Genomic DNA, 23,872 nt, shown 5'->3' with positions numbered 1-23,872 from the left:
TTCTTGCTGGGTTGACTGAATCAAGTCATAGGATATTGAAGAGATTAAATGTAATGGGGTCACTTTAGCTGAAGTTTTTGGTCTCAGCAGGTAACCTCTCCAGACCCACTGGACACCTTACCCTCCTAGCCCTCATTTTCATGGCATGTTGGAGGCTCTCAGACCAGGAGCCAAGGAAGCATGCTGGAGGTCAGATCACAGGTCTGTCATTCACTAGCCATTCCTGGAAGGTGGAGCCCAGCCTACCGAAAAGGAGCTAATCTTAAGGGAAGGGACCCTTATAACAAGGGCATTTCTTTCCCACTCTATATCCTCACCTAGATCCCCAAATCCTTCAGTTACTTCCTGAATCTGCTGAAAAACAAGGAATCTAGGACAGGGCAGGTGACAAAACAGAAGTGCAGAAAAGTTGAAAGAAAGGAACAAAAGAGCAAAGAAGTCTTGAGAAACTGACCTGGTTCACCCTTTATTTTCCTTATCTTCCCACCTGCCAATGGGAGTCATTAGATCAGGGAAGACACCCTGAAAGTGAATGAGGCCCAGAGGCAGGGTCCTGGAGTGGGTCAGATTTGGGGCCTTTCCGGAATTTGAAAGAAAACAGTCCATTGGCCGGCGGGTAGCCTATATTAGAGGCTGGATTGACTTTTCCTCTGCATCCCCAATCGGCTTCAAGTAGAGTGGGAACTGGCTGGGACTACAAGAGACAGACACACGAGAGGAGGAACAACAGAAAAAATAGGGGTTAATGTGGAGACAGACGGAACAGGGGTCTCAGAGACATACCCCAGGCTCTGACTCGGCCAGAACAGTGCTATCGGTGGGGGAGGGGTGCCTGAGACTTGGGGGCGGGGTTTCCTCACAGTGGGGCTTTTCTGGCCCGATCTCTCTCCCGCTCCCAGAACCCGTGGCTTCAGGTTTAGGGCTAGTGTTGCTGGAGAGCTAGTCTTCCTCCCCGCACTTTCCAGTTCGCCCTTTCACCGGGTGCCTCCCCGAAGCGTCAAAAGGTGGGGGGCGGGGGGAGTGGGGGAGCCAATCCCCGCAGCGCCGAAGGGGGTGGTGGCAGTGACAGCGCGGGGAGGGGGCGGGAGGAGAGAGGCGGCTCGGCTCCAGCCCCGAGCTCAGCTCCTCTCTGCCTCCGGCTCTGCTTTCACCTGCTACCCAGGCCTCTCGCTCCTGCCCCAGGACCCCGGGTGGGCCCTACACCCCGGGCCCCGTCCCCACACTCAGCCCCGACTCCCCCGGCCCCCAGCCCCGGCAGCGCGCTACGCCGCCAGGGGGCGCCGTGTGAGCGCTCTATCCCGGCCACCCGGCGCCCCCTCCCACGGCCCAGGCGGGAGGGGGGCGCCGGGGGCCATGCGGGGCCAGGGCCGAAAGGAGAGTTTGTCCGATTCCCGAGACCTGGACGGCTCCTACGACCAGCTCACAGGTGAGTCGTTGGCGTGGGGGTCGCGAGAGGGAGGGTGGAGTCCATCCCCCCAAGACCCTTCCGCCTCTCTGACCCCGGCCAGCCCCTACCCACACTCCGCCCCATTCCCAGGCGCCATCCAGGCTGGTTTGGGCGGCAGGACACGGGTTCAAAGCATTAGGTCCCGCGGGGGTTGGGGGAAGGAGCAGGCAGGGCAGGTGTGGAGAGGCAGCAGGTGTGGGCGTGTGTGACACAGGGCTGGGAGGTCTGGAGTGGGCGGTGTTACGTGCGTGAGCGCCTGTCATTCTTGTATGTGTCTGTGCGTGTACTTGTGTGTTTGCCTCCCACAGCTGGTTGCCATGTGCCCTGGGCTTAGTGTGATAGCGTGTGTCAGCACAATTGTATGATCTTGTTAGATGTTTGAATGAGGTTGTGTAGGACCATGGTTGTACTGATGAAGTTGTTTTGACCATGTATCTGTTGTATGTGCAACTATGTGCTTTGAGTGTGTGATTGTGTATGAAGTGGCATGTGACTTCCAGAATGTATCAGAGCTATACTTTTTGGTGGTATGTCTCTTTATAAGACTTTATGACCATGAACCTCCTGGTGCAAGCATTTGTTAAAGTGAGTTGTGTTTTGTGATTGTGAAGCTATGTGGGTTATATTAGTGTTTGATGCTGATTGTGTACTTTCATGTGGTGATGTCTGCAGTGGGGTTCTCTGAGTGTCCATGACATGTCCTATCCTTGCTGCCTCTCTGGCTTCTTGGTGCAGACAGGGGCCTTTAGTGCACCCCACTGCTTCCCCAAGTTTTCCACAAATAGCCCAGATGGACCCAAGGAGGGACTCTAGTGTCCAGTTGCCCAGCCTGGCTCCCAGGAGCATCCTCTGGTTCCAGCACCTGGCCCCTGTAGGGAGGCTTTGGTTAGTGCTGGGTCAGCCCTCCTACTCCCACCAAATTACTCAGATCATTCTTACAAAAGCCCCTTCACCCCCAAACAACCCTCTCAGAATTTCACCCAAACCCGAGGAAAACATCCTCTTGCCTCCCCTCCAGAGCCAGAGATAGAAGCTCTAGGCCTGGGAAGTGCCATGTGGCCTCCCCTGTGCCCCTCCAAGCCACTTTGTTGCCTAAGCATCCTACCTTTTCCACACTGGGGAGGTATGTGGGACCAGTACATCTGTGCATGTGCATATTCCTGGGTTTGGTAGGCAGATCCATGTGTTTGTGTAGGTGACTGTGTCACCTTGTGTACCTTTCCATATTGTGTATGTTTGTGTCTCGTGTGCAGCCTGCTCAAAAACTCCAACAGAGAGTGGGAGGAGGGAGACTGTCTCCCCTGAGGCTGAAACAAAGCTGGAGAGGTGGGGGGAGGCCATGATCCTTGTCCTATGTGAGGGGAGTGGGGATGGGGGAGACAACTAAGATGGGGTGCCTTGAGAAGAAGTGTCTCCCCGCACTCACTGGGGAGCCCTAATTGCAATGCCAAGACCCCCAGAAGGAAGTGCCTTCCACTGACACAGGTCCAGATGTGCTTCAGACTTGGAGGGGATCCAAAGGTCCAGCTGTCCAGCTCTGCTATGAATTCCACCACCAGTTTAGGATCTTTGAGAGCAGTAGAAGGGCCCAGGGGCCCTTATTAGCAGCACATTAGGCAGTGTTTGCTTCCTGCTTTAATTGATTATCCTCTTTAGTGAAATCATCCTCTCCCCACTTGAAATTTGAATCAGAGATTGACTGAAGGTGGGGAAGCAATAGTATTTGAAGGTGCACCTCTTCAGGTCAGTCAGGAATGGAAGTGTACCACCTATGTGACTTTTGCTCTCTCGGCCTCACATTTCTCGTCTGTAAAACGGGGAATACTACTTTCTGCCTGCCTGCCTGCTTCCCAGCCTCCCAAGGGAAATAGAAAGGTCAAATGTTGACAAGCATCAAGAATTGTAGTCCAGGTCATTAGCATCCTCTCTGTAGACAGCGCCACACATGACTTGGAATGTAGAGATAGGACTACTAGGGCTCTCCTCTCAAAGGAGGACTTAATTTATAGCGAGAGGCAAAATGCGGTTGGGACGTCAGTGTTAATAGAGACTCCGCGGCGCTGACTCCTGAGACGCCTGAGCCGAAGCCTGGAAGAGCGTCGTTGTCCTCGGTGCTGAAGGGCCTCCCCCGTGCAGGCTGGATTCCTGGTATCGGATATCGGAGTAGTCTCCAGCTCCCGTCCTCCGAGCCCATCAGGCTCACGAGGAGGCGGTCCTAACTTATAACTCAAGGCATCTTGGGTCCTCCCGATCGCTTTTCTTCCCCATTCCCACCCCAAGCTCGAAACAGAGCTGCGAGAGACTTTTTTTTACTAAAAAAACAAACAAGCTTCGAGTCCCACGCCACCCGCCGTCTAACCCTTCGGGTCTTCCCAGCCCGGCGGGCCGCTTGGCAGTGCGGCGCGGTGGGGAAAGGCCGCGATTAGCGGCGGCATTGTCCGAGCGGAAGTAAAGAAAGGGCAGAAGTTGGGGAGAAAGTTGAAACTTCGCTAGCCAGATCTGAGCTCCTATCCCTGGAACCGGGATCTCCGGAGTCCTGTCCCTCTGCCCGTAAGTGTCGTTCTCGGGACTGGGGCGCCCCCGTGTGGCTCAGAGGAGCCATGCGTGCAGGCTGATTGTGAATGGGGACGATCGCCAAGGGGGCAAGATTTTGATAGAGTATGGAGGTGACTCTAGCCTCTTAATGTAGGATTTTCAACCACAAATGCAGGGTCCCTATCTGGGGAGCGGGACTACATCTCTCCTGCATGCATTCCCAGAAGTTTGACGGCTCAGAGGGTCCTGGAAGGGTTTACTTTGGGTCTAACCCGATAGGGATGAGTCCGGGAAAGGTGGGAGGGAGAGTTCTACTTAATGCATTTGGCTGGTAGCGTATGATGGTAGAGTCTGTGAACTTACTGCACCAAGACAGACAGACACAAACAGAAACAGTTATGGGAGAAAGGGATTTGGAGCCAGGAGACAGGTACCAGTGGGGGCACATCCCTGACGCCTCTTTCGTTGCCCCCTCAGTACACCGGCCTCTTCCTCCTCCGTCCTGCTCTTTCTCCCATTGGTCCAGGAAGTACGGAAGTGTGAGGAGTTGCCATGACAACTGTGTCCTCTTACCCCTTTGCATCTCTGTGCCAAAATGGGGGACGGGGAGGGGAGCGACAGTTGGAGAAGGAAGGACTGAAGAGGGGCAGTAAAAGATAAGCTTCATTCCTCATCCAGCTCTTTTTTCAAAACCTGTTTGTGCCCGGCTTCCCCGCCACAAATCCAGAAAACGTTCCCAGAGAAGGCTGTGGGGAGAGTCCGCGCTGCCCCTCCCCCTGCCCCGCCCCAGTTTGGGAACTTTGGAGGCGGGACCTTCAGGTGACGGGGCCAAAGTGAGTTCCCCTCATGCGGCCCGGAGAAGTGGGCAGGCTCCACGGCCTGCGCTTCTCCGCCTGCCGGTCCGGCCCACTCGGGTGGGGGCGGAGACCCAACTGCTCCGGGTGTTGGGGGCGGAGCTTGGCCACACAGCTCTTGGCCGAACCATGAACCGATGCCCCCGCAGATGCCGGAGCCCGTTGGGGCAGGCGGCGCGATCTCTCTACCAGCTGGTGACTGGGTCGCTGTCGCCAGGTATGAGGAAGGGAAGGGAGGAGCAGGACCCCTCAAAGAAGTGAGCGAAGTGGGATAGAAGCCTTACGGAGGTGGGGAGGGGAAGGCCCCCTCACAAAGATGTAAGATGAGGAATCCTTCAGAGAAAAGGGTTTAAAGGGCAAGATCCTCGACAGAAGTGGAGCAAGGGATAAGGTCCCTTACAGAGGAGGAGGGAGAGATAGAGCTCTTCAAAGAGGAAAGGAGAGGGGGCATCACGGTCCCTCACAATGGTGGAGGGGCAGGGCTTCTCACTGCAGGCAGAGGAGGGGGCCTCAAGTAAGGGGCAGGACTCCACACAGGGATAAAAAGAAGCTTGCAGCAGAGCAAGGAAAAGGCACAGCCCTTTACTGTATTGCTTAGGTTAAGGGGGTGTCTTCGATGATGGATCAGGGTCCAGAAGGAAAAAGCCCTGAGATGGAATTGGACCGACATAAACTCAGCTAACGAGTTCTTGTGTGATGGAATGGATAGCCTTGTGTGGCATAGGGATTGTATGTCACTGTTTTGTCTAGCTCTGGGAGTCTGTATGAACGGGATGTGCATCACTGGGGCTGTGATCACTGGGGCTGTGCATGCTGGGGTTGCATGTCGCTGGGATTCTGTGACACTGAGACTGAATGTACCTAGAGTTCTATGTTTTAGGGTTGGGTTGGGGGTTCCTGAGTCACTAAGTTAGTTGTATAGCCTCAGGAAGTTGTATCTTGGCGTGAGATTTGTGGAATTTACAACATGTGGATTGTGGGTATCACAGCACTGCTGAGATTTGTGCACACTTCGACTTGGGTTTCCTGAGGGCTGCCTGGGCAGGGCCCACAGAACCCATATTCCCTCCCCACCTGGCCTCAAGGAGACCAAAACAACCTAGCCCTGTGGCATTCTGGGATCTGTAGTTCTCTGGCTGTGTCCCTGGGTATCCACTTGAGCCCCTGGAATATAGGCAGGGCATGTGGCTGCTCCTTGTCATGTGCCCCCCCAGAAGGAGGGGAGATGGAGCTGAGCCAGAACCGTGCTTGGAAGTTTCTTGGGGAGCATGCGTCTCCCAAGCCCCCTGCTTGAGCCTGTCTCCAGTGACAGATGGCTGGAACCAGGCGGGGCCAGCTCTCAATCATTGCAGGCATGACTTCCAGGCCCCAAAATAGCCCCAATGTCTAGGGAGATCATTAATCATCTGATGCAGCTGGGGGCTGCAGTGTGTTTTGGCCTAGCTGGGGATGGCGTGGGTCTGGGGGACTGAGAGAAGGGCTTTGGGGTCTTCACTAGCTGGGTAACAGTGGGGGAGCAAGGGCAGACTGTGGAAGGGGGGACAGCATAGAGTGGGTTCCCCCACAAGGCAGTATTACTCCAGGTAAATGACTAAATGATAGGAGTATCTCTGTGGTGAGATTTGACAGATCTGGGGAGGGCCCACCTAATGCCTCGAGATAGTTTTCCCTTGAGTTCTCACTCTGCCTAAAGTGCTTCCATTAAGATTTCACTCCTTTGAGTTGAGCTAAGTCCAGTGGCACAGAGATGCATAGGTGCACAGATCTGGGCAAGTCTCTCATAAAGCCCTAAGACTTAAGAAGTCTCTTGAGTGGGGAGAAGGGAAAGCCTGAAAAGGAACTTGTTCTTTCAGCTCTGACACTCTCCCACTAGAGGGGCTGGTTGATCTAGGACCATGAGTCCCTGTGAGGCTAGGTCATGGTCTCTGAGAGTTGAGGGTGGGAGTAAGAGAGGAAAAGGAGGGTCCAGGGACAGGGCAACTGCCTGCAAGTTTGTCAATTTGTCCATTTGTGAATTGGCAGCGAAAAGCAGGGAGGTGCTGCTATGGTGCCTCTTTCAATCCAAATAATCTGGCTTGGCATTCAAGGCTTCATGGAATCTACACCTTTTTAATTTTATCACCCATAACTCACTCAACATAAACTAAGCGATAGTTACCCAGGACTCCTTGACACCCTGCACACATTAAAGAGACAGCCTGATGGGGCTGGCGGATCATTGGCTCTGCGTAAAGTCATTCTCTATCAGCATGTCAGCTGTTATGTTGGGAAAATCGCTGTATGAGCCCAATTCCTTTATCTGCAAAACAAGTGTACTACTACTCACTTTATGTCAGTGTAAAGAGAGGAATAATAGATCCTACCTCTCAGGTTTATTGTGAGGACTAAGTGAGATAGTATCCGTAAAGTATCCAAGACACAAAATGTGCTCAGTAAACACTGATCCCTTTGTTAAAGTGGACTGTTGACATTTGAGCTATCCTTTAAGAGCCAGCTTAAAAGGTACTCTCTCCAAGTTTTCACTGGTCCCCCAGTTACAAAGCTTTTACTGTAGTTCATTTCATGGCCAGCCTAGAATAACAGTTCCTATCACATAGTAGGCATGCAACAGATATTTTTAAATGAATAGATGCCTTATAGTTCTCAGTGGGGCTGTCTCTCGCTACTCAGTGAGAGCCAGAACTGTGTTTGGTTCATGTTTTTCCACAGGCATTAGCTCAGAGCCTGGTGCTCAGTTGGTTTAGATCCAGTATTTTTTTTTTTTTTTTTGAAAAAGATGACCGGTAAGGGGATCTTAACCCTTGACTTGGTGTTGTCAGCACCACGCTCACCCAGTGAGCTAACCGGCCATCCCTATATGGGATCCGAACCCGTGGCCTTAGTGTTATCAGCACCGCACTCACCCGAGTGAGCCACGGCCCGGCCCCTAGATCCAGTATTTTAACATCTTTGCCTTCCAGGATTTTGGAATCTAATTGAGAAAACAGGACTGATCCAGAGAGATCTGGGTTCAAATCTTTGCCTCATTCCCTCGTAGCTGGGTTACCTTGAGCAAGTTCCTTCATCTCTCTGGGCCTCGTTTACCTCTTCAGTGAAATGGGCACAATGCTATTCACTGCTTACCTCATGGGTTGTCATGAGAAGCTATCAAGATAATAACATTTGTGGAAGTTCTTTGAACTCTTAAGAGCTATAAAAATGTAAGGCGGCGGGGGGAGTGTTATGTCATTAATAATGGTAGCAAACACTTATTCAGCAGTTATTCTGTGCCAGGCATTATTCTAACAGCTTTCTATATATTAATTCATTTGCTCCAGCAACCATATGAGATGGGAAACTGAGCCACACAGAGGTTAAGAACTCACCCAGTTAATTGTAAGTTGCAAAGCTGGGCTTTGAACCCAGGGAGTCTGGCACGTCAGCCCACGGTATTACCTACCATGCTGCACCACCTCCTTTTACTGTTCCCACTAATAACATTAGAGAATTAGGTGCTGAATTTTGAGGGCTTAACAAGGAATTTGGTAGGAATTCAGGTGACTGGTAGACTGCTGAGGGCTGGAAGATATCAGGGAAGGAATTTAAGCTGCCTCTACAGGACAGTTAAGAACTGTAGGATAGAAGGAAAGCAGAAGGGAGGGCATCCCTGGCAGAGGGGATAGCAGGAGCAAAGGCACAGAGATAGTACTGAGTTTGGCTCATTTGGGGGACAGTGAGGAGGCCAAACTAGCTGAAACAAAGGGATCTGCTAATGATGGTAATGGGGAAGGTATTAAATGCCACGGGTGGAATTTGGACAGTCATAGGGAGACATTTGCTGATTTCATCTGTAAATTAGTCTTTCTGGGAGTGGTTGGGGGGCAAGGAGAGGACCAAGCCTACATGAGGCATTCCCTTCTTTCCACACTTTCCCTGGATCCTGGAGGGATAGGGGTGGCACCAGAGAAGGAAAGGGGTAAGGTATGGCGTGGGGTGGACGCCTGACACCCAGTGGTGGCTATGTAGAACTGCATAGCAGCAAACCACCTGGAGAGGTAGGGACTGACCACCACCCCACAATTCAGGCTGAGACACATTCATCTCAGAGCTGGACAAAAGGGAGGGCTCCCTCTGGAGTCAATCCCCTTAAACTGAGCCTCCTGGGTGGGCAAGCTTGCTAAGAAGGGAGCCAGTGTAGTGGCTTAGAGTGCAGGCTTAGAGTAAGACTGGGTTAACATTGAGGTTCTGATCTTGCTTAACCCTCCTTTGACTTAGTTTTACGCCCCCCTAATATGGGGATAATAGTACTGCCTTTATAGGTTTATTGTGAAAATTCAATGTGGTAATGTCTGTAAGCACATAGTACATTATCTAGTACATAGTGAGTGCTCAGTCACCTTTAGCCAGAACTGGTAACAATGGTAAGTGTTATTAACTCAGAGGCCCCTGTCTTGTGGCTCACTGGCTCTGCAAGCCTCTCTCCACCCCACTCCACATACACACACCACCATCAGGAAGGAGCAGGGAAGAGGAGGGAGGGACCAGGAAAGTTCGATGGAGCGGGGGCTCCCAGAGAGGGTTCAGATTTCTCTTCTACCCTGGGATTCTCCATCAGCTCAATAACAGTTCCCAAGGAACAGGCAAGGCTTTGGCATCTCCTGGATAAGGTCCTGGCTAGAGGAGGGGAAGAGTACAGTCCCCCCCCTCTCCCAAGGAGCTTGGGTCTCTTGGTCTCGAAAGCAGTCACAATAAGTCTCCTCCCCAGAGCGCCATGATGGGGCTAAGCGGCCTTTTTCCTGCCCAAGCTATTGGATGCAATCCTCTCTCCCTTGGGCCTCAGTTTCACTGTCCATGGCCTGTGGGAAGAGAGTGCGTTGCACCTCACAGTCTCCATGGCAACCAGATCAATGTTGGTGGTGTCCTCCTGATGGAAAAGGTCACTGCCTTCCCCCTGCTCTTATTTTCACCTGCAATTCCATGCCGATACAATTACAAACCGTAGACCCATACTCCAAATTATATGACACATCCATGCCTACCAAACTTCAGACCCACATCCCACAACACTATTAAAACAAAGACACTTCACCACACACACACACTCTAAAATACTCTGACACGCTCTAATACATGCCTGCCATAGACCCCCAGGTCGCATACCCATATACTGAAATGCATAACCATACACAAAACACACACTTTTGTGACAGGTGCATAATCACATGTAAACACACACAGGGACACATGTAAGAGGAGACATACATACTGCCATACTGACAAACACAGGAATAGACACACAGGGAAACACTCAGACACCCATTACATACTGTGACCCATACATGTATTCCTCATACACGTACGGATCGTTCCTCACACCCATACACCCTGCCCGTCCCTGCCTCCTCCCTAGGCACTGCTCCTCCCTCTGCCCCCTCCCTTTGGCACAGAGTAGCCACAGGGTTTCTGGGGAAAGCTCTCCTCAGGGACAGAGGCAGGTCACAGCCTCCCTCCTTTGGCGCATAACCTATTCCGGCCTGGCCCATATCCTTCATGCCAAAGGTCCCCAACGAGGTGCCAGTCCGAAAGCTGAGGAGGCCCTATGAAGAGGAAGAGGCGGCGGCTGTGTGGTTGAGAGGTCTGTGGCTGGGAGGCTTGTGGGACAGAGGCGGGGTGAAGGGGGAGAGGGAGGAGATCCAGGGACGAAGAAGGGGAGGAAGGCTGCAGGCGGTCCCGCTCGGCCTGGGGAGCCGAGGGGGAGGTGGTGTGAGGCGGCAGCAGGCCGTCTGAGCCTCTGCTGGGTGGGGGCCATGCCCCAGGCCCACCATGAACCTGGAAGGGCTGGAGATGGTTGCTGTCCTTGTGGTCCTCGCTCTGTTTGTCAAGGTCCTGGAACAGTTTGGCCTCTTTGAGCCTGTCTCCTTGGAAGGTAACCCAGGTGTCTGGGCATGTCTGAGCTGCTGGCTGGAGCAGCCCTGAGCATGGGGGGGGGCTTTTGCTCCATCTTTTTGACTGGGGACAGAGGTGAGCAGGTGAGTGATGGGATAGCCATCTGGGGAGAGAAGGAGGGGTGCTTGGGAGACACGACACCTGGGAGAGATAAAGAGGGGGACTCGAGGAGTAGATCTGGGGGAGGGGAGGAGGGAATTGGGGACAGGGTGTCCAGGGAGGTGGTAAGGCTACAGCATGGGAGGACTGGGGTGTGGAGATGAGGAGGTGAGGAGAAGCTGAGGGATGACAGGAAGGGTCTGGAGACAGGCAGCATGTCTAGAGTGGAGGAGGAGGAGGTTCCAGGGATCCCGAGAAAACACCAGATATCTGGGGAGTTCCTTTTGAAGCTAGGGGTCCACCAAAGCTCTGAAGATGTGTGTGACTCTCCACACCTCCATCCATGCAGGTGCAGGTTACAGAGTGTGTGTGTACTCAGTGTGTGTGAGACACACGGGGTGCGACTGTGCGTTCATGCATGTGAGAGAGGACAAAGCATGTGACTGTGTGAGCCTGTGTATGTGACAGTGATGTGATTGCATGTGTGAGAGTGACAGAGTGTGTGGCTTTGTGAGATGGTGGATGTGACCATGCCTGAGCAGGACGGTGTGTGGCTGAGCCTCATTGGGTATGAGGTTGTATGTGTGGCTGTTCCCAGAGTTCCCTGAGGATAGACCAGCTCCATACCCAAGGCTTGGGATGGGAGTGGGTTCTGGAGAGACAGGAGTGGGAACATTGTGAATACTACATCTATAAAGATCTGTGGGAGGGGAGGAGGGAATTGGGGATCCCTTTCTCTTCCCACCTTCAGAGGAGACAGAGGCTCAGGAGCAGGCAGGGGGCAAGGCTGGGGGGTGATGAGTGGATCAGATCAGGGACACTACTTCCCAAGCCCCCTTGCCTCTCCAAATTCCTCTCAGGATCCAAGAGCAGAATGGTCTCTGGGGCCTAGACACTGGGGGTGGGAAATCAATTCCCCACCCCACTCCAAAGTCAGTAGAAAGAGTGACATTGGAGGTGGAGCAGGGAGCACTTCTGCCCAGAAGTTTTGGCCGAGAGTTTTGGTCTCCCCTCCTCTTTACATCAAGAACTGTACAGCTCCATAGCATGACTGTTCCCCAGTTCTACCAGGGACAGGAAGACAGGAAATAAATATGACAGGGGCTGCAAGGTAGACACCTGGGAGAACTGGAAAAATGTAGAGGAAGCTGGGGACAGGAGAAAGGTCCATAAATTGACTGCTCTAGGGTTAAGTAAGAGCAGGAAACTCCTAGCCCACCCTCCATCTTCTGCTGCATTTATTGTTGGGAGGAGAGAAGAGGGGCAGGGAGTTGGAACCAGATAAACTGGAGAGGCTAGGTTGACCTTGTTCTCATCCAGTCCAGAGAAGAAATCAATTGGGGCTGGCCGGTTAGCTCAGTTGGTTAGAGCACAGTGTTGTAACACTACTGTCAAGAAATCAATTGGGCTCTTACTTGCCATCCCCTCTAGACTATTTGGTGGGAAACTCAGGCATCTTGTAGGCTGAGGGCAACCCCTCTCTCTTCCCACCTTCAGAGGAGCCTAGAGGAGACAGAGGCTTGGGAGCAGGCAGGGCCTGGCGGGAGGTAGGAGGCGGGGGAAGCAGGAGAGCCACCTCCCAATCTGGTGACTACACTATTGGAGGCCCCAGGAACAATCCGGCTTTGGGAAACCAAAGGCCAGGCTAATGGAGCCCTGGGCTGGGGGCCAGACCACCATCGATCCCCCTTGGCCCACTGCCTCCCTCCCACCTCTCTGTAGCTCCTGGGTGGGGTGGAAGGGAAGTGAGGATGCATTGGAGGGGAGGAGGCAGTTAAATCATGCAGTTACCTCCTGGGAACAGGGCTTGGCCCTGAGGATGGAGCCTGGCTTGGGAGGGCTGGGTGTGTGGGGGGGGGTTGGGGGGGGAGTAACCTATAACTAAAGGAAATTGGGTCCCTCCAGGAACGGACTGAGGCTAACTTTAGCCAGTGTATTGGGTCCAGAAAGCTCTGGCCCAGGAATCTGGAGGTGGGTGCAGCTGGGAGACACTCAGACACATACCTACACACAGGAATGCTGAAGGTGCTCCAGGGGTGCAATTGGAGTTTTAGGACATGTGCAGAAATCAGTCGAGAGAAGGGGAGCCATGATCAATGGGCCCTGGGTAGCCCCACGGTACACCAAAATATTCATCTCCAAGATCTGTTATTGCCTCAAAGTTTGCTATAATTTCGCCTTCAAAGAGCAAGCCATACTGGAAAGGACTGGGAAAGGACCACACTTTTAGGGTAGATGAGTTAGGTGATGAGAAATCCCACTCCTCAGCAGGAAGATTCTGGGTGCCTTGGAATGAGGGGTTGCAGGAAAGAGAAGTGGAGGTACCCAGGACAAATGAAGCCTCTGTGGGTGAAGGGCAGCCTTAGAGATCTGGGTGTCATGGGGATCTAGGTCACAATATGAGGGTATGTGTCATGGTAACCTTGACATTATTTCATAATGTTAGAAGGTCACAATGTGTCATAGAGTTCTTTTTTTTTTTCTTTAAAGATGACCAGTAAGGGGATCTTAACCCTTGACTTGGTGTTGTCAGCACCACACTCACCCATTGAGCTAAACGGCCATCCCTATATGGGATCCGAACCCGGGGCCTTGGTGTTATCAGCACCACACTCTCCCGATTGAGCCAGGGGCCAGCCCATAGAGTTCTTAATACACACACTGTGTCATGATGTCCCAGGGTCATCGTGTGTTCCTGTTTGATCACGCTGTGTGTGAGATGGCCTATAAAGGTCTCTGTATGTGTGTGTCATGTTTTACTTAGCTACATTTGTATGTTTGTGTTGAGTACTAAATCAAAATGTGTGTGTGCGTGCGATTTGGAGCATGTTTATTAGGCCATCAGGTGTGAATTACTGGATATCAAGCTGTCACTGGCATCCATCACTCTGTCATTTATCATTCTACATGTCACTACATGTCATTGCATGTGTGTGAGAGAGAGAGAGGGAGGATCCAGGCAATCCTTGGTCTTTGGGTTGGGCCAAGAGGTCCACCCTGAGAGGCCAGCTATGGCACTTGAGCCAAGGGCACTGGGTCAGGAAAGACAATGAGACATTGAGGGCACTGCCACCTCCCCCCTTGCTGCCTCGCTGTGGCCAGCCGCTTCCCATTATACAAGGTGTCCGAGCCCCGCTTCTATGGACTTGCCCTGACCGTGAGACCCACTGGGCACCCCTAACCCAGCTCCAGCTACCCTCTCCATTCCTTCCCCGCCTCATTCCTCTCCCAACTCCCACCCTCCTCCCCCAGCAGGGATTGATTTGTGACTGGCGGGGAGGGGACAGGGAACGGAGGGACAATGGGAGTTAATGTGACTTCCTGGGGTCTTCTCTCTTCCCAGGCCACCCTCCAGGGCCCGCTAAAAAAGCGCTGAAGCAGCGGTTCCTCAAGCTGCTGCCGTGCTGCGGGCCCCAAGCCCTGCCCTCAGTCAGTGAAAGCAAGTGCCTCTCCTGTGCTTCCGGGGGCGGGGCCCGAACATGTGGGGGGTGACCAGGGTGACGGGAAGCTGGCCCGCAGAGTGTGCGGGTGACCAGCGTGGCGGGGGTGGGGGTGGGCGCTGGGTGGGCCCAGGTGTGAGGGGCGGAGCTAGTGTGCGCGGATGAAGCGGGTATGTGTGGGCGTGGTCATATGGGGGCGGGGCCCGAGTGCTGTGGGCGTCACCCGTCTGCGAAACCCGGCAGGACCCACTGTTTGGGCGTGGCCCGTGTGGCAGGGCGGAAGCCCGAGTCTGTGTGGGTGTGGCCCGTGTGGCGGGGGCGGAGTCAGGCGGCTGTGAGGGTCTCTGCGACTGGATCCGTTTTGGGCCTCGAGATGTATGTCGCTCGTGCCTCGACAGGATGGTTGCAGGTGTAGAGGATGAAGCCTGTCTTTCTCCAGACGCCAGGATACTTGGGTTTTCTGTCCCAGCCTGGTCCCCAGCTGAGTGACTTCGAGTCGAGTGACCTCGCTTTTTCTCTTGGTCTCCGTGTCCTCAGCTGGGCCTTGCCCACCTCACAGGATCACACTATTTTGCGAGCCTGAAAGGCCCGTTTGGTCGTTATTAGAGCGTGCCGTTGTGTTTGATTCTATGGGTGTTACATGGGGAAAGATTCGGAAAAAGGAGGGGCGTGAGTCCCACAGGCTTGTGTGCGTGGGGTCCGTTTCGGGTGTCTGTGCTCGTCACGTGTGCCTTCGCGCTCGGGGCTGGGGTGTGTGCATTGTAACACGCAGGTCTGTCAGGTTTGCTGTGAGTGTGAGGGGGCGAGGTATGTGTCTGCAGTTGGCCGGGTCTCCCGCTTTCTCGGTGACAGTTCGCTCCCTTCAGCATTAGCCGCCCCAGCCTCCCTCCGCCCCCACAGACCCCGCCTGCTGGACCCAGGTGACTCACTCTCCTGGTGGGGGTGGGGGCGGGGGCGGGATGGGGGGGGCTTTGGAGCGTGGGGGGGCACTTGGCTACGGGCCCGGACTTTGGGGCTGGGGCGGGACTGTGATGGGGCCGTGGGTGGGGCCAGAGGTGGGGTCTGAAGGGAGGTTGGCAGGAGCTGGGCGGGGCATGGCTCGGGCATGGCTGGGATAGGCGGGGCTTGTCGGGGGCGGGGAGGACCCGGGCGGGGCAAGGCCGGGGCTGGGCGGATCTGAGTTGGTCAAGGAGGCCCTCCGACCCTCAGACGCCCCCTCTAGATCCCGCTTTTCCCACTCCTCCCTTTCTGGGAGGAAGACGTGGCTGGGAGCGTTCCCCTCCAACCAGGGATCAAGGGCCCAGGGTCGAGAGCTGAGTCGGACCCCTTGTTCTGGGCCCAGGCCTGGCCTTGACCCGCTGATAGACCCGAAGTTGACAAGCATCTCCTCAGTGTCCTGGGCTCGGGGTCCAGGGAACTAGCAGGCTGGTCTCCGGAGTTGGAGATGGAACGGGGAGGAGGGTGTATGGGTCGATGGGTCGGTGATTTTCAAGATGAGTCGTGGAGGTCGGGCCTGAGGCGCGGCTGTCCCCTCCACCGCTCCCCGCAGACAGCGTGGAAGATGAGTTTGAACTGTCCACCGTGTGTCACCGGCCCGAGGGTCTGGAGCAGCTGCAAGAACAAACCAAGTTCACGCGCAAGGAGTTGCAGGTCCTGTACCGGGGCTTCAAGAATGTGAGTCCAAGGCGAGTCTAAACTGGGAGGAAGGGCTGGGCCTATCCAAGACTTCTCAGACAAAGTATGGCTTGGATGCTTTGGGGAGTGAGGCGACCAGGAGGCGGGGCCAGAAAAGAGGCGGAACCTGTAATCTGGCAGTTTAATGCTGTGTTTTTTATCTGTGCATTGGAGAAGTCTTGCCTCCTGTTGCAACCACTACGTGGTGAGTCCCCTGGAGGCATGAAGATTTTTCCTCTCTCTGGGAGTCTCTGGCCATGGAGGGGAGAGAGGGGCAGTGAGCCGAAGGGGGTTTTGTCTCTGCCCTCAGCTTGGTCCCCTCCCCACCAGGAATGTCCCAGCGGAATTGTCAATGAGGAGAACTTCAAGCAAATTTACTCTCAGTTCTTTCCTCAAGGAGGTGAGAAGACAAGGCCCAAGGGGAAGCAGCTGTCCATCTCTAGGCTGAGTAGGGGAGAGGGTTTTGGAGGGGCTGGGAATGCTAAAGTGATGAGGGGTTTGGGAGAGCTCCATAGCGGTAGGAAGTCCTCTTCTGTGTGGGAGCCAAGCTTACTTCTCCATACTCATCCTACAGACTCCAGCACCTATGCCACTTTTCTCTTCAATGCCTTTGACACCAACCATGATGGCTCAGTCAGTTTTGAGGTGAGCTTGGAGAAATGGGCCAGGGAAGCCTGTTTCCTGGGGCTTCAGGGCCAGGATCTCCAAATCAAACCTGGAGAAGGGGTTGGGTGAAGGGTACTTGAAGACACAGCTCCCCACTGCCTCCTTCCCAGGACTTTGTGGCTGGTTTGTCGGTGATTCTTCGGGGAACAGTAGATGACAGGCTGAATTGGGCCTTCAATCTGTATGACCTCAACAAAGACGGCTGTATCACCAAGGAGGTACAACGCAACTGAAGAGCTGGGGGGCTGCATGTGTGGGTGCGTGGGTGGGAGTGCAAAGGGCCATAGGAGGAAAACGTGACCCACATATGCATCACCAGCAAGGGATGAGGTCTGCCCTAGTCCTGGAGGCTCTGAGGAGGGATTCTCTTCTTTCTTGGCCAAACAGGAAATGCTTGACATCATGAAGTCCATCTATGACATGATGGGCAAATACACATACCCTGCACTCCGGGAGGAGGCCCCAAAGGAACACGTGGAGAGCTTCTTCCAGGTGCCTGGGACTGGGTAGGCTGGAGGGCCCTGAAGTGAAGGGAAGGAGACTAGGAACCACAGCAGGGAACTTACCTGAGTTCTGCTTGCCTCTCTCTTGCTGTCCCTCCTGTTCTCCCTACTGACCACCTTCTTGCAGAAGATGGACAGAAACAAGGATGGTGTGGTGACAATTGAGGAATTCATTGAGTCTTGCCAAAAGGTACAGGCCCCTGCCTTCTACATTTCCTGGTCTAGACTCAGGGCCTCATTCAGTGATGTAGGAAAAGGCTCCTGTGGGCAAAGTATCACCTCCCTAACTCACCCCCACACCCTAGTCCTGTTCCTTCATGACTGGGGGAGGCTTACCCTTTCCCCACCCCAGGTTTCTCTGGGTGTCTCCTTACTCTCTGCCCCTGAATGTCCCCATCTCTGACCCAGTGACCCCCCGTCCCTGTCTCTGATAAGCTCTTTCTCTTTCTCTTTCTCCTACTCCCTCATACCATGGCCACAGGACGAGAACATCATGAGGTCCATGCAGCTCTTTGACAATGTCATCTAGCTCCCCAGGAGAGGGGGTCAGTGTGTCCTGGGGGAACCATGCTCTAGCCCTAGTCCAGGTGGACCTCACCCTTCTCTTCCCAGGTCTGTCCTCATCCTAGCCCTACCCTGATGGCTGTAGGGATTCAAGAGCCTGGGAATTCAGTAGTCCAGATCTCTGGAGCTGAAGGGTCCAGAGAGTGGGTACAGTACATACGGAGGGGGTTTCCAACTCCCAAAAGTTCTCACCCCCTTCCTGCCTGACATCTAGTGTTGAGGGTGCCCCTGCTGTAGGAATTGAATGGTTCCCCACATCCCACCCCCACTCTAGAAACCACAACACTAGAAAGAATGTCTCCTGCTATGGTGCTTCCCCCATTCCTGATCTCATAAACATTTCCTCCAAGACTCCCTTCTCAGAAAGGATGTTCTGTCCTTGGCATTGGCTGACTTTTCAGACCAGCCCTGTGGCGGGGGGACAAGAATGTAGATGGAGAAATCTTTGGCCTGAGCCAATGGTTAAGTCCTAAGAGGTGGCTGTGGTAGAGAACAAAAAGGCCTAGGCAGTTTGTGGAGCTCAGGCATGCCAAGTAGCTCTGAGTTCCACAGGTCTGCTACCCCAGGCCATCAGAATATGAATTTCCAGGCTTTTCAGAACAACTTATCTCCTTGGAAATACCCCAGAAATTTTCCATACCCTCCTCAGTACCTTAGGAGAGCCTGGGATCTGGATCTCTGGCTCATCCCTGGAATTCCTCTCCCTCCTTCCTGCTTGTAATGGTGGTGGTAGTTGCAGGGGAATATGGGTGGGAGATGTCTTGGTGGATGCCTGCCAAAGTTTCAGCTCACCCTCCCTGCTCTTCACCTGTTTTGATGGCTATGACTTGAGTTTTCATTTGCCATGTCCTCTAGATTTGGAGGCATGGAGTGAGTCAAGAACCTTCCTGAACTTGGGTCCTATCATTCTTCCCAGTGCATGCCTTAGAAGAAGAGGAAAGGAGGGAGGGTGGCAGACACAGCTTCTGAATCCAGTGTGGGGGCATTCATTAGAATCTTCGATCAACTCAGACTCTACCCCAACCCCTCACATAGCCTCCTCAATTCCTTAGGGTCTCCTCTTGCTCTATTCAATCTACCTAGAGATGCCCCTGAGCACATCTAGAGGGCAGGGACCATAGGAACCAGGTCCCACCTCCTTGTCAGCACCCCTGCCATGCTGCCACCCCTTAATATACCTGCTTGTCCTATTCAGCTCACCTTCCCAATCAGCCAGAATCTGAGGGGAAGGGCCCCCAGGGAGCCTCCTTTCCCATCAGAACACTGCTTTGCATTTTTGGCTCTTCTATATATATTTTGTAAAATAAGAAATACACCAGATCCAATAAAACACAATGGCTATGCACAGGCTGTTGTCTCTGCCTTTTTGTCCCTCCCACCCCACAAATACCACACAAATTCTAACCCATGCACCTGCAGCCTTTTAGATCCCCAAGAAAGTGCCTCTCTTTTTAATAGTCTGGCCATATCTTGGCAGGAAACTGAGACAAAAGTTCTGGAATGGTTGGAAACCCACATGACCTTAGCCCCCATATAAATCTCCCTTCCACATCCTGAGAGGAGACAAGGAAGGAAGGACAGGACACTGATGTCCCAAAGACTATGACAAGCAAGTTGTCTTTTGGCAGACATTCTTATAAGTTGAATCAAGAATTTTCAGTTTACAGACAGCTTGGTTAATCTCAAAGTTCTTTCTTTCTTCTTCTTCTTCTTTTTTTTTTTTTTTTTTTTGGTGGCTGGCCAGTACTGGGATCTGAACCCTTGACTCTGGTGTTGTCAGTACCACTATAACCAAGCAAGCTAACCAGCCAGCCTAAGTGCTTTCTTTCAAAAGGTGGGGCTTCCTTTAGTTTCTAATGAAAGTTGCTTTGTATAAACATCCCACTCTTGCCTCCACTATAGTTATATGTTTGTGTCATACTCCAGCCAGGAATGATTGGGGGATCAGATGAAGTGAACCCAGGGTAGGTCATGATGGGGCAGGTGGCACAAAGGGTGACAGAGACTTCCTGTGTATTCCCTCCCTTTCTTTGTTCTGCTCCTGAAGAGGTGCTGTCAACGGTAGGTTTCTCCCATCATTTCTCTGGGGCACCATTATGTGGTGACTAAACTTTACCATCCATGGGAGGATGATCAGGCCTTCTCCTGCCTCACTGTACACATTGACAAGGTCAACGGATGGGTATGGTATCCAAGAAGCAAATGCTCACTTCCAGAGTCCATGGTTTTGTCATCTGTGTTCCCTGCTCATACCACAGAACCATCTGCTCCTAGGGTCCTTGGGTTTCTTTGGGTCATCAGAATAAAGAGGTGATGAAAGCTGTAGGCCCCCTATGTAGAAGAAAAAAATGCACAATTTCCCATGTATTTTTTGTATCCCTGACACCCATCTATGGGTCCTAAGTTAAGAACCTGTGATCTGGCCTAGCCCTCAGCCTTCCATTTTACAGAAAAGAAAACAGGCTCAGAGAAGAGAGAGGACTTTTTCAAGGTCACCCAGTGAGTTTATAGTAGGATCAAGACTAGATCCAGTCCCCCAAGTTTTTGTCAAAGGTGGCCTCAGGGCACAGTAAAAATTTGTGTGTGAAAGATGGATACTGTACATGTTATGTGTAATCTAAACAAGGTGACACCATGACAGTCTCTCATGATGCCCGCTACTTTTCCTTCATGGCACTTCTCAGTTTGTAACCATATATTTATTTGGGTAATTATTTGCTTGTCTTCTGCAATACACTAAGTTCCTGAAGGCTCACTGAGTACCCGGACTAGTTTTCCCCCCCCACCATCCTATCCCTAGGGCCTGGCACATAACAGGTATTCGGTAAATAATTGTATTATTGGATGACTGAGCATGATGAGTGTATGCATATAACTGGGTCAGGCATGGAGTCAGTCTCTATTTTTTTGGGTAAATCCAAGTTTAGGGGAAGTCTGAAGCTGAGAATGGCTTGCAAGGTGAGAAGAAGGACCCCAGAGCGAGGTCACACAAATGGGATCCAGAAAAAACTAGCAGGTTGGCATTCAAGTCATTTTGTCTTGGCCATTGGTTGGATTCTGAATGGTGTCAGCTGCTCCTTCTCAAAACACTCTCCTTTCTTGCCTTCCAGTGTTTCCTATTTTCCTGGTTTTCTTCCCACCTTTCTGACCACCCCTTCCTGGCCCTTGCTTGCAGATTCATCCTTCTCAACTTCAATTGTAAATCCGAGGCCTCACAGCTCAGACCTGAGCCTCTTCTTCAAATCACACCCAATCTCATGGCTTTAAACAGCATGTATATGCAGAGGCTCCAAAGTTTATATTCCCATAACTCTCCTCTGAGCTCCAATATCTACATATCCAATTGCCTATTTAACACCTTCATGTGGGTCTGTAATGGTCAGACTTACCATGTTTAAAAGGGAGCTTAAGGGCCGGCCCATGGCTCACTTGGGAGAGGGTGGTGCTGATAACACGAAAAGCCACAGGTTCGGATCCCAACATAGGAATGGCTGGTTAGCTCACTTGGGAGAGCGTGGTGCTGACAACACCAAGTCAAGGGTTAAGATCCCCTTACCCGTCATCTTTAAAAAAAAAGGGAGCTTAGATTCATGCCTTCATGGTCTTCCACATTTCAGTAAATGACACCAACATCTACCTAGTTGCTCAGGTCAAAATTTAAGAGTATTCATTTCTTCCTCTTGCTCATTCTTCCTCCACCTCCATTTAATCAATCACCAATTCCACCACCGAAGGCACATCATCTCTCTCTGTCTTCAATGCTGTTCCTAGTCCAAGCCACTGTCATGTCTCACTTAGGTTACTACTTGCCATTCCTCCATCTGAAGTAGCCCCTCAGTGCTGTGGTTACTATGCATCACATCACTAGGTTTCCTCCCTTCATAGCACTTATCACAAGCTGTGAGTTCCTGTGTTTGTACTGAATTTGTTATTGTCTGTTTCTCCAACCAGAATGTAAATTCTGAGGGCAGGCCCTCTTTCTTGTTTTGTGGCTGACTGGTATGGGGATCCAGACCTTTTCTCATTTTGTTCTTTCCACAAACATTTATTATTATGGGTCTAGTAAGTGCTGGTTCCTGTTGTAGGTGCTGGAGGTGTAGGGGTCAGGGGTAGAGGTGTGGTACGGAGAAAAAGTGAGTAGCAGTTGTGTGGCAAGAAGTCCCTTCAAGTTTGAGAAGTACAGATTTTTTTTTTTTTAAAGATGACCGGTAAGGGGATCTTAACCCTTGACTTGGTGTTGTCAGCACCACGCTCTCCCAAGTGAGCTAACCGGCCATCCCTATATAGGATCCGAACCCGTGGCCTTGGTGTTATCAGCACCACACTCTCCCGATTGAGCCACGGGCCGGCCCTGAGAAGTACAGATATGAAAGGTTGTTCTTGCCTGGGCCACAGGCCACAGAGTCTGGACTGTGGAGAGTAGATGAAATTGAGGCTGCTGAGTTGCTGGCAGTTGCCACGGTGTGAGGTGTGAAGCAAAGAGGAAAATGTCATGAGACTAAGGGCTGGTGTCAGCCGGAACAAAAGCTTCCAAATCCCCCAAGGGACCACAGTATCCAGCGAAGTTCCTGGTGGCCCACAACTGTCATCACAGGAGATTCCCTAAGAAACTGCTTGTTCCTAACCCCCATCTCAACAATCCAAGACTAAAAAGAAAAGTGACTGTAATAGTTAGTGGCACTACAAGTTGGGCTACTGCTAGAGGCCTCAAATATCAGATTAAATGTCAGATTGAAGTGAAAGATAATTCAATACTGTCTTAATAACCAAAATGAGATTGATATGCCCATTTCACGTTCGTATCTCACAAACTGAGACAATCTCTCAACATAAATGTAAAGTGCATTATGATAGGACTACAGGGAGCATTGAAAACATACAGTAACGGGACCCAAGGCCATCTAGTCTTCTGAGAAGGCTTGCCCAGGAAATTGCGTTTATGCTGAGGCCCAAGGAATCTCACACTTGCTTGCACACACTGCCCACTCCTGATTCCCAGACAAGCTAGACCTTTCACCCCTCCCTACTTTTGGACTCCTGTTTTACTTGCCCGGAGTGCTGCCCTCCTTTCCTCCCTACTCAGCCTGAATGTCTTCTACTCATCCTTTATGATCCAGCTCAAAAGCGAAGGTGCAGCCACAGCCTCTCCCTAAAGGAGTCATTATGTCCTCTGATCTCCCAAAACACTTGGGTACATCATGTGGGAATTTTGTGTGTGTACTTGCTTGTCTCCACCACCATACTGTGAGCTCATAGTGGCCTCAGAGCCTAGCACGAGGCAAACTCAATAGGTGCCTGCTGAACGAAGGAATGAATGAATGTTTGCATTTTTAAATGGGGTTAGCGCCAAGGGAGGGTAGGGGAAGATGATTCAGGGCAGAGGCGTAAGCTGAGCTCCTTGGAATGGTGTGTCTTCACAGAACAGAGCCTGGGTCAGGCAGATAGAACGACAACCTATAACAACACTCTCCATAGAAAGTAGGTCAGTTCCTTCCTATCTTTTTAAGTACTAGAGGCTTCGTTTCGGCGCCTGCGCATTGAGAGAGTAAACACCTCTCCTTTCCACCCTCCCCCCTTCTCCCAATTGCCCCAACTGGGCACAGCCTCCTCCCATATTCCCCTCCTTCCGTTCGGGTAATGGTCGGTCCCAGTGCGCCAGGCTTGTTCTGGAGGGTGGCAAGCATAAATGGTACATTCCACTGTCTTCATTACCTTCCGCCTTTCGCCTCTCCTCTATCCTATTTCCTCCTACCGAATGAAGCTTAATAGGCTGGCCCCAAAGAAGGAGGGGTAGCCGGGCTGAGGGGACCGGTCTGAGCCGGTCTGCGGCGCAGGCGCAGTGCGGATAAACAGGAAGCGGGCGGTAGAGGCTGCGGCAGAGGAGACCAGGGGGCTTCGGGAGAAACAGCGGAAGGACGAAGATTATCGGGAGGGAAACAGCCTAACTGAGAACGAGAAAAGGAGCCTTGGCCATCTGCTTCCAGGGAAGGAGAGGTCGCGGCCTCGTTCTCTGCTTAGGGTTCTGGCTCCCCAGCTTAGGCTTAGGCAGCGGCTGACAAAGGGCTCGCGCCGGTGCCGCCGCCCTTCTCATCCGGGCATTCCTGCTCCAACGGGGGGGAGGGGGGAAGGGAAGCGGGGGAGGGGTAAGAGCAGGAGGGGCGCACG

At 52.5% G+C, this 23,872-nt stretch overlaps 1 protein-coding gene across 7 annotated transcripts; it reads left to right on the top strand.

Annotated features, from left to right (window-relative positions):
- Positions 1–1,353: 1,353 nt before the first annotated feature.
- On the top strand, positions 1,354–17,803 carry KCNIP2 (potassium voltage-gated channel interacting protein 2). 7 transcript variants are annotated; one of them, XM_063102075.1, is made up of 10 exons: positions 1,354–1,426; positions 14,204–14,299; positions 15,167–15,220; positions 15,850–15,974; positions 16,305–16,374; positions 16,549–16,619; positions 16,751–16,858; positions 17,028–17,132; positions 17,271–17,333; positions 17,625–17,803. In XM_063102075.1, the coding sequence occupies exons 1-10, from the start codon at positions 1,354–1,356 to the stop codon at positions 17,670–17,672; spliced, it is 813 nt and encodes a 270-aa protein (XP_062958145.1). In that variant the 3' UTR covers positions 17,673–17,803. The 7 variants fall into 7 exon arrangements, with proteins under 7 accessions (XP_062958145.1, XP_062958144.1, XP_062958147.1 ...); XM_063102074.1 differs by having other exon boundaries at positions 15,122–15,220; XM_063102077.1 differs by lacking the exon at positions 15,167–15,220.
- Positions 17,804–23,872: the final 6,069 nt, after the last annotated feature.

This window comes from Cynocephalus volans, chromosome 7, assembly GCF_027409185.1.
Source record: "Cynocephalus volans isolate mCynVol1 chromosome 7, mCynVol1.pri, whole genome shotgun sequence".
Classification (NCBI taxonomy): domain Eukaryota; kingdom Metazoa; phylum Chordata; class Mammalia; order Dermoptera; family Cynocephalidae; genus Cynocephalus; species Cynocephalus volans.
Note: the sequence above shows the minus strand (reverse complement) of the source record. Positions and strands in the feature narration are given on the sequence as shown.

Coding starts and splice junctions, on each gene's coding strand:
- KCNIP2 (XM_063102074.1), top strand. CDS start 1,354: ATGCGGGGCCAGGGCCGAAAGGAGAGTTTGTCCGATTCCCGAGACCTG. Junction 16,375..16,548: donor TCAGTTCTTTCCTCAAGGAG/GTGAGAAGACAA, acceptor CTCATCCTACAG/ACTCCAGCACCTATGCCACT. Junction 17,334..17,624: donor TCATTGAGTCTTGCCAAAAG/GTACAGGCCCCT, acceptor CCATGGCCACAG/GACGAGAACATCATGAGGTC.